The 10,412-nt window shown below is 35.1% G+C and overlaps 1 protein-coding gene across 1 annotated transcript; it reads left to right on the forward strand.

Annotated features, from left to right (window-relative positions):
• The first annotated feature begins 657 nt into the window (after positions 1-657).
• LOC104118674 (probable protein phosphatase 2C 60) lies at positions 658-6,358 on the forward strand. Its single transcript, XM_009629972.4, has 5 exons — positions 658-898; positions 1,617-2,033; positions 2,540-2,907; positions 4,814-5,050; positions 5,856-6,358. The coding sequence occupies exons 2-5, from the start codon at positions 1,715-1,717 to the stop codon at positions 6,093-6,095; spliced, it is 1,164 nt and encodes a 387-aa protein (XP_009628267.1). The 5' UTR covers positions 658-898; positions 1,617-1,714; the 3' UTR covers positions 6,096-6,358.
• The last annotated feature ends 4,054 nt before the right edge of the window (positions 6,359-10,412 follow it).

Genomic DNA, 10,412 nt, shown 5'->3' on the forward strand with positions numbered 1-10,412 from the left:
CAAAAATTTCAAGTAAAGCATTTCCTTAAGGTCAACAACTCATGCACAAAATCGTAGCTAACAACAATAGAGGATAATAAATAAAAGAAAAGGAAAAGGGAAACACATGACTGAGTAATATCTTAGAGATAATACTGCTATTATAATAACACCATGCAACGTGGCCTGATAAGGAGGCATTTCATGGAAATTTCATGCTTTCCCATTAAATATGCTTTACTACTTTTCTTGTTCTCTCTTTAGATTTTGCTACTCTAACGTTAAAGCTGGGATGAGATCAGGTAGTAAATATTTATTCGCGTCGGATATTTGCAACAAAAAATTAAGTAATTTGATCTTGATACTCCTAGTTTGTAAAAATTAAAGTAAGAATATATTTTCTTTCAATTTTATTTTGAGAAACTTTTATAATCATACAAATACTCTGAACCCCTTTTTATTTGTTTAGGACCACAAACTTTAAAAATTCTTTATTTTTTTTTAACATTCAAACAAGTTCACATAAATTTAGTTAACTGATAAATATATTTTATATTTATTTTTGCAAATAAATTTTTACCAGATGGGATATGTGGAGCCAAAATGGTCCCACTGCTTTGCTGGCTACAAGCTCTCCATTGTTGGTTTTTAATGTGATTTGTCTGCTGTGAGAGACCTTTGTTTTAGTTTGGCCTAATTTTGAACAAATAGCACTCTCCTCTCTTTTTTCTCCCTCTCAGTTTGATCACTATTTTTTCACTCCTCTCTATGTGTTTTCTTGAATCACTTCAGCATCTTCATCCTCAAAGAAAATTTAGAGAAAAAACAAAAAACCTGTACAAAATCCCACTTTACTTTCCCTTTGATTTGATGGTTTTACAGATCTAAACAACCACCTTTCACTCTCAGATCTTCAAAGGTGAGTTTTTTTTTTATTATTTCCCTTTTGAACTTCTCTGTGTTCCTGCTGACCCTTTTTGTTCAGCTATGTCACACTACTAATTGGTTTCAAATATAGTACACTTATTTGTGATTCTTGAAATTTGGCTAGCTAAGAAAAAGTGTCCTTTTATCCTTTTTTCAGTTTTAATTTTTTTTCTTTGCCGAAGTCAGACCTTCTGGATTCAAACTAGCTGACCATATTGTTCTTTGTTGAAAAACTGAATTTTATTACTTTGAAAGTCCTTTTTTATATTTTTGTTGAATTTTTCTGTTATAAGTGCACCACAAACCAATTTTTGGCATTTGCATCAGCTTAGTTAGAAGTATTAAACTAGAGGTGTCTTCTTGGTGTGTTATTATTAGTCAGCTGCAGTTTTTCAAGATTGCCATAGTTGTCAATTTCATTGTTTTTCTTCATCTTAATTTCAGTGGTATTGTTATTGACTTGTGGTATTACAAAAAATGCAAAGTTAAGATTTTTAAGAGCAAAAACCACTTTGAAAGTCCTTTTCTTTGTATTTTAATTGATTTTTTTCATTTTTGAAGGCATTTGCATCAGTTTGGTTAGAAGTATTAAACTAAAGGTGGCTTCTTGGTGTATTATTTGATTGTTGGGTGCAATTTTCAAGATTTTGCCAATTTCATTGTTTTTCTAAATCTTACCTTTTGTCATTGGTATTGTTATGCACTTGTAGATTTATAACAAATGCAAAGTTGAGTTTTTAAGAGCAAAAGTGGAATTGAGTCCTGTTAGATGTGGAGAAATTGGAGGGTGTTTTGGATGAGATGAGGTATGATATCTGGTTTGATGAATATCTTAAGGGCTTGTTTTCAGCCAAGGGCAGATGGACATGTTCATACAAGTTCAGATGCCGCCGGTCGCCAAGATGGGCTCTTATGGTATAAGGATACAGGGCAACATGTAAATGGAGAGTTTTCAATGGCTGTAGTTCAAGCTAATAATCTACTTGAAGATCAGAGCCAAATTGAATCAGGGTGCTTGAGTTTGCAGGATTCTGGTCCATATGGTACCTTTGTTGGAATTTATGATGGGCATGGGGGCCCTGAAACTTCAAGGTTCATCAATGAACACCTATTTCAAAATCTCAAGAGTAAGCCCTTCTAGCCAATTTGAACTGTTTCCCTCTCGATATGTTTTCATGGCTAAAGTGGTTGAATTTTATCTATTTCATACTTGTCTTGTTGTTGTTGTTGTTGTTACCTTTGATATCTTCCGAGAGTGTCAGTGTCCAAGTACTAGAATTGTATTACAGTTTACCTGTTATGGAGTGTGGTTACTAATCAAAAGTCTTAACTATTTATTATGTAAGATTAGAAGGTTCAATATTAATCGGCGCAGGAGCTGCTACAATTGCTTCAGCGAGAGCTGCTGCCTGTAATGGAAATGATGTTGGAAATGTTTTTAGTTTCTTAATTCTGTCGCCAGAAATCATGCATTGGCAAACCAATTATTTGGTTATGCAATTTTGGAATTTGCTTTAACAGAATTAGTTCTAGTGACCGCAACTGTCTAGGTTTATGGATTCATACATGGACTGCTGTGTATATTTTTTGGCCATTTTGGTCTTCACTCAATTGCTTGCTCCGAATTGTGTAGGGTTCACATCTGAGCACCAATCTATGTCTGTTGAGGTGATTAAGAAAGCATTTCAAGCAACAGAAGACGGTTTCCTCTCTGTTGTGACTAGGCAATGGCCCACGAAACCGCAGATTGCTGCAGTTGGATCATGCTGTCTTGTTGGAGTTATCTGCAGTGGAACCTTATATATCGCCAACCTTGGCGACTCAAGGGCAGTCTTAGGGAGACTTGTCAAGTCTACTGGAGAGGTTCTCTCGATTCAGCTCTCTGCAGAACACAATGTGAGCATTGAATCTGTAAGACAAGAGTTGCAAACTTTGCATCCAAATGACTCACAAATTGTAGTTTTAAAGCACAATGTCTGGCGCGTGAAGGGGCTTATACAGGTAACCTATATTCTATCTTCCTAAGCAGTCTCCGTTTTAGAATTGGCTCAGGTCAAAGTACCTATTTGGTGCTATTATTATAGAGTGTTGTTTCAATTCCAATATACATGTTACGTCTATTATTAATTGGGTTACTCATCGAATTCTAAATTTCTTCATACTATGTTTGTTCCCTAATCACTTACGTCTTTTAGAACTTTAAGATGAGGGGTTTTGTGTCCTTGTATTTTCCTTTCCTCGGAAGTCATATGAAATTGCTATTCAAGGAGCCTATAGTATAGGGCTGTTGTGCATGGCACTTGAGTGATACACATTTATTTGCTTTCACAAATAGCAACGGCATTTTTGTCAAAGAGTTGGCAAGAAGTTGAGAAGCTTAAATCTCAAATGTCTTCCACTCTTCGTAAAGGCAAGTGATTCTTTCTGGAAGGAACTCTTTCATATACGAGATTATCTGAAGAAACTGAAATCCGTGATTGTTAGAGTTTAGAAACTGAAATCCATGATTGTTAGAGTTTAATCCAACTTGAGAAGTGAATGAATAAATGAGAATTGTTAAAAGGAGTATTTCATAAACAGATGCGTCCTTTTTACCACTCCTTATTTATGGTTTATGTGGTAGAATGATTCCTTTTATGTGATAAAGGTAGTAGACGTGATATATTTTACTGATTGCTTTTATATATTTACATATATAAAAGAACTTCGTACATTTTGCTGGAGACGCTTCATTATTCTTTTCAGTTGATATATTTGTGATATTCACGAGCAGATATATTATCTTCAATGTGTGCCATAAGGCATAAGCAATATGAATATGAGAGTAGCAAGCATGAGATATTGTAAGCTGGTGATGCTTTTAGTCTTAACTTATTAGTAATCAATTAGTAGAAAGTGAGGCCCCAGTGATTTTTAACTTCCCCTATATAATTTTTTATTTTTTTATATTGCTGTGTGATTGCAAACCCACATGTGGGATTACACTGGGTTTGTTGTTGGTGGTTGTTGTTGTTGTTGTTGTTGTTGTCTGTGTGATTGCAATGGTGATCTTTCTTTGCTTATGCTGAACTTGTTTTAATATAAAAGTTTCTGACTGTATTGGCCTTAGTACATCAACGGGATATTAGTATTTAGAAATTGGCGATCTTTTCCTCTTATTTTTGTGATCATTTCATTATTCTGCCAGCTCTTCACGGTTGAAGCTCTGGTTTCAACACTAGCACTGCACTGTTGATTATTCAGGATTATGGAATAAAAAAACATATTGCCAGTTTTATCATGGTTCTCCTTTCACTATTCATGTAATGGTTTAATTATTAACACACGCTTGGGGACAATGCTACGGTATTGCTTCCTGATCTGTGTTGCTATATGCTGAGATTTTTACGTAAGTTTCAGTGCTCAGTAGCTGTAGCTCTGCTGCACCCTGGATAAACAGCGACATAAATAGGGTAAAGGGATCAAAACTTCCATATCTCGGGTTTCTCATGCAGAGAGTATCTGAAACAATAAGAATGTTCCAAATTTCATTTGAAAAACCTAGTTATGCAGGCGTGTGTTGCTTTAGTCTTTAAGATTTGAGTGTCCACTCTTCTCAGATTAACCAACATCTAGGTATTAAACTTGCCGACTTGCCGTCATGGCACCGAGTTTCTCACTTTGAAGGAGCCTGCAACTACTCCTTAAAGAGCTAGATTAATTTCAAAGTGTTGCTAATTTGCTGTATTACCTTTTCTATTTTATGGGAGGAGCAATACAAAATCAGTTGTGTGCTAATAAAAGGCTATTGATGTCAATTAATGGGATAGTACTTTCTTTAGGAGGCTTGTTTAGCATGGTTGTTTCTTGCCTGACTCGGAAAACTTTGATCTGCATTCTAAAATGGACTGAATACTTTATTTTGCAGATTTCAAGATCCATTGGTGATGTGTATTTAAAAAAAGCTGAATTCAACAGGGAACCATTATATGCAAAGTTTCGTCTTCGAGAACCATTTGGCAAGCCCATTTTGAGCTCAGATCCAACAATTTCAGTGCACCATTTGCAACCTGATGACCAGTTTATCATATTTGCATCAGATGGTCTCTGGGAGCATCTAACTAACCAAGGAGCAGTAGACATTGTACAAAATCACCCACGCAATGTAAGCTGTTTTTCATGAAAAAGTTTATTTCCTTTAAGCAATGAAAGCTAAATAAACAATGGGATGAATATTAATCTCTCATACAGGTGAATGATCATTGTTTGACTGTTGATGGCTTTTAATCTGTTCATTATACTGGTTGACATCCTACTTCTTTCCTATACATGATAGGTCAGAATAAGAGAGTGAAATATAATATAGCTGGTAGTGAAATAATCTGGTGATGCACTTTGCATCAAAATTGATTACATCTAACTCTAAGTTTCTTATATGCAAGGGATCTCCTGTTTGTTATGGAAAAAGAAAAAGAAAAAGTGAGTAACAGTTGGGAATTTTCTGTTAAAACGTTTTCCGGAGGTGCATTGGGCCTCCTCTCTACCCATATGCCGAGCAGTGGAAGCCACTTAATTATATTGTGCTTCCACTGTGTCAAATGCATGTTTAATAATTTTGCCTCAGTATTACCTTTCAAGTGTTTAAAAGGGGGAGTCTGGTGCAACTGTAAGAGTTGCTCATGTGTGACCAGGAGGTCACGGATTCAAGCCGTAGAAACAGCCTCTTCTAGAAATGCAATGCAAAGTCATTCTGTGTACAATAGACCTAATGTGGTCCGGCCCTTTGTAGACCCTACACATAGCGGGAGCTTAGTGCGACAAGCTGCGCTTATGTTATTTTCAAGTGTTTCCCCAAGTTTCTGACCTCTTTTTGGTGTAGATAGATGTAGTAAAATATCTGTCTCAACTCCCTTTAAGTAGGAAAAAACAGTTGGATCAAAACTTAAAGAGGCTTGTTTGCCACTTGACAGGGGATTGCTAGAAGGTTAGTGAAAACTGCACTACAAGAAGCAGCAAAGAAAAGGGAGATGAGGTATTCAGACTTGAAGAAAATTGATCGTGGAGTTCGTCGACATTTCCACGACGACATCTCGGTGGCGGTTGTTTTCCTGGACTCGAATCTCGTGAGCCAGGCTAGCTCAGTCAAAAGTCCTAATATATCTGTAAAAGGAGGTGGCATTAGTTTGCCTACAAAGACTACCCCAACATAAGTTGGTTGGTGGAACTTTATGAAGCTGTTGCAGATGTTGTTGTACTATGTATCTTGTGAATACCAGGTAGCACTTCTAAAAGTTCAAAAGCAGTCCAACAATTTTTTAAACTGTAATCTAACTGAGACTAGTACTTGGATTTAGTTCCAGTGCCCAAGAAAGGGACTGGAAGAAAAAGAGTATCTTCACATATATCAGTTGAATTATTTCCTTAAAATAATTCCTTATTGCTTCTATTAAATAGTTAACTTGGAGGTTGTAAATGCCTTAAGAGCCTTATTTATTCTTTATAGTGGTATGTTTCTGGCTGCTGTTAAGAAATTGGACTTTTCAGATTGTACAATTGCAGTTAATTCAAAAATCAAGTTAAATTAAACAAAAATAATCCAGACCAAATAAGTCTTGCAGCTAATATTATATATGATCACTTAATATTTTTTAGTGTGTTCTTTGTTATTTGATGAGATATAAATATGAAATTAGTTGTATGAACATTTCATTTCAGGTGTTAGCTTTCATAATCAAAAGTCAGGTGTTTGTACTTGGACTGAAAAATTCCATGTTGGTAAATATGCTTTGAATTATTCAATACGAAAGGAACGCAAAATTGTTAATAATCGAATTATTAAGTCCTCAGGATCACAATGATCCTTAAGCTTGGGTGACAGAAACGTAGGGAAAAGAAGTAAATCTACTTACAGATTTAAACGTAAGTAGGTCTGGTTGAGTATAATTCAACCTCAATCGTTCATAATTATCTAAAATCATATAAAGATCAAGATTACGGGATGAGTTAAGAATTACATAAAATATTACGAATCATATGAGTTAAGAATTACATAAAATATTACGAATCATATAAAGATCAAGATTACAGCATGAGTTAAGAATTACATAAAATCATATAAAGATCATACCAAAGATCAAGATTATGGCTGAGACTCGAAGATTATGATACTCTTAAGTCTTAACACTGTATCACCTCAAATATTTAGTCACACTTCGTAATCCATGTGCACTGCAATTCACCACGCATTATCTTAACATATTCTGCCAAATTACACTTTATTTATTTACCATTTTAATGCTAGTGATTTCCTCATTCAATTATAAATAATTTCCCTGGCTCATGCTTTGCGGACCATGCATGGAAGTTTGTCAGACATGTGACCATCCATTTTACTTTTTTTCTTCTTTCCTCGTCTAGAAAGCTTTTAATTAAAGGAAAACTCAACTTCTTTCTCATCTAAAATATTTTGGAGCAGGTAGCTGGCGACCTTACTGTTAAAAAATATTTATCCCAAAAATTTTATAAAAAAAAAATCGCCTCGAGAAAAAAGTGCACTAACAAATATTTTTTTAATCATGATAAATCTATAAATCATAGATAAAGATAGATAAAATTGAAGGACCACGAGGATCAACTCCTACATCGTTGACGGTTGGACCCCCAAAAAAGACTATCTCTAAAAGAGAAAATTCACGATTGAAAAGTATGCGAAATACACAAAATTGTTGAATCACATGGCGTGTTAAGTGTTTTTATGAATACTTGACGATAGAAAAAAGTGATTCAAGTTTTGTTCTAAAGTACAAAGAGAAAGAGGTCATCCAAATAAAAGATATGCTAGGGGTAATTTCACGTCGCTCAACTTCTTGCCTAAGTATAGTAATAAATAGTAATAGATTCTGAATTCATATTTCAAAAGTCTAATGAGTTCAGAATAAGAACCTACGGATTAAACCCAAAACATTCAGACAAAATTACATCAGATATCACTTGGGCCTACAACTCATCCGAAAAATGACCCATATTTGAAGCCCTAACCTGGTTTGGCCCAGATTGTACATATTTTGAAATTTTCTTTGCACCCATTAGCCCATAATAAATTAGTAACGGTAATTCTTTTTTTTTTTGGGCTTTCACTCTCTCTTCGTCTCACATCTTCTACATATGCTTCAAGGGGCCGCCCGCCATTACTGCTTCTCCCCATGTGTCATCTGGTTGCAATGTACGAAAATTGAAGAGTAGAAGTCCACCATCGAAGGCCATTCAAAGCATCGCTTGGGATTTTTGAGTTTATTAGTTGTTTCGATTGGGTGTTGTTCCAATTGATTGAAACTATGAAAAGGAGTTTAAAATTTAAATTTGAAGTGATTTGGAGTAGATTTGAGTTAAATTTCAGAAAAGACGCAAGGAAGAAGACGAAGTCAGTTTTTTGTATAATTATGTATAATCTTGTATAATAGCGTATATGAGTGTATAAACACATCTTATACATTGTTATATACTTTTATACACCTTTATACAAGCGTTTGTATATGAACTTCTTCCACGATTTTCAGTTGCAATTCTTGTTCAAAACCAGTCCAAATGTCTATTAAATGACTTCAAATTTTATATACAATCTCCTTAAACTATTTTTAACAAGTCTAAATAATACACACTCCAAATTTCTCACAAAATTAAATTTAAAATTTAAACCCACATATTTAAGCTTGTTAAAAATTTAATTTTCACCACCCAAATGGATTTGGTTTGTTAAACTAATATTTGAGTCACAGTTACTGATTCGAAAATTAACCTAAAAAAGTTTGAGCAATCTTTTTTTAAAAATTGAATAGTAATTTCGAGAACATATTTGTCATGCCCCGACCTCGTGGAGCGTGACCCGCACTCGACCGAGATAACTCGGTCAAGTAAGCATGCTAGATACTTTCTATCCGACCTTGCCCATGAATAGAGTGGAAATGTATTCCATTATTTAAACATTGAAAGAATTTCATAATCAACACAAATTTCGTTACCATTAGTAGCTTCATTTATAATTCCCAAAATATATTACCCATTCATAGTTTGAAGTGGAACATGTGGTACAAATACAACATTTCAAATTTTGACTTTTCCAATACGAATGTACAACCCACACTATGTCTACGGAGCCTCTAAGTACAATAGAAGAGTAGTATGGAAGTACCGGCGACAAGGCCTCGACTATACCTCAAAAGACAAAGTACAACATCAAGTGACATCAGGCCCGGAACAGAGTAGGGCTCACCAAAACCTGTTGAATAGAAAGTAACTGCTAACGAGGACCAAAACTGCGTGATGACGAACCACCTGCATCCATTAAAGATGCAGTGCCACCGAAAATGGGATGTTAGTACATATGGAATAGTACTAGTATGTAAGACTAAACACCCTCTTAAAGAATTGAGTAACAGTACAAGAAGAAACAACATAAGATCAATGAGGGCCTCAAACAATATAAAAACATCAAGATAAGAAGAAGATAAACTTTTTCCAAGAAAATAACATTATTTTTAAGTTGGGAGATCTTTAGTACCGATACACCATCGTATTTTTATCACGGAGTCTGATCTCGGCGTGATCGGCTAAGCCCTCTCATCACAGACATCCAATCGCAATACCACCATACTTTTAGTATGGAGTCCAATCTCGGCCTGATCGGCAAAGCTGTCTCATTAGAGACATTCAATCACAATACCACTATATTTTTAGCACGGAGTCCGATCTCAACCCGATCGGCTAAGACATCTCACCAGAGACATCCAATCACAATCACAACACCACTATGTGCGTGGCATGGTGTCCGATCTCAGTCCGATCGGCTAAGCCATCTCACCACAATACCGTGTGGGTCGGCATCACATTCCGCTAGCAATCATCTCATCCCAAATAAGAGAAATAATCTCATCACATCAATCTCATCCCAATTGAGGAAAATAATTTCATCATATCAATACGGGGATTTATCCCTCAATCACTCCTACACCAGCATGTGTAGTTTCAGGGTTAGGTTGTTACCTACCCATCCTCGGTGACTAACGATACTCCCAAAAATATTTTGATTAGCATACAAAGAAAACAGAAATACAAATACATTTACCTCATAATCTTTCACATCGTATATAGCTTTATTGGTACTTTGAACCACTTACAACATCATTATTTCATTGGTTCTCTTGGCCATACATATGATTCTTTATTCTTGGCACGTTGGCCATATCTCATATTCTACAGTTTCATTTCTTTACTTTCAAGGATCATCATCATTAACATCAACATATAGAATATTTCGTAAATCACAACTTTAGGTTCATTAGTAATGAAGGCTTTACATACAATAAATCCCTTTACAATGAAATAGAGAAAGATGATTAGCAATCGAAGCACAAGATAAAAATCATAAACGAGTGACACACCATTTATTCTTGAAATACCTTTCCCCAAAAAGAGCAATACATAATTTCAACCCATGAGTATGTGAGAACTCAAAACACATTGGAAATACT

The sequence above is a fragment of the Nicotiana tomentosiformis genome, chromosome 1, assembly GCF_000390325.3.
Source record: "Nicotiana tomentosiformis chromosome 1, ASM39032v3, whole genome shotgun sequence".
NCBI lineage: Eukaryota > Viridiplantae > Streptophyta > Magnoliopsida > Solanales > Solanaceae > Nicotiana > Nicotiana tomentosiformis.

Excerpts from the sequence above, each read along its gene's own strand:
- LOC104118674 (XM_009629972.4), top strand. The coding sequence starts at position 1,715 with ATGATATCTGGTTTGATGAATATCTTAAGGGCTTGTTTTCAGCCAAGG. Across the intron at positions 2,034-2,539 it reads CCTATTTCAAAATCTCAAGA|GGTTCACATCTGAGCACCAA; the intron begins GTAAGCCCTTCT and ends CGAATTGTGTAG. Across the intron at positions 2,908-4,813 it reads GCGTGAAGGGGCTTATACAG|ATTTCAAGATCCATTGGTGA; the intron begins GTAACCTATATT and ends TTTATTTTGCAG.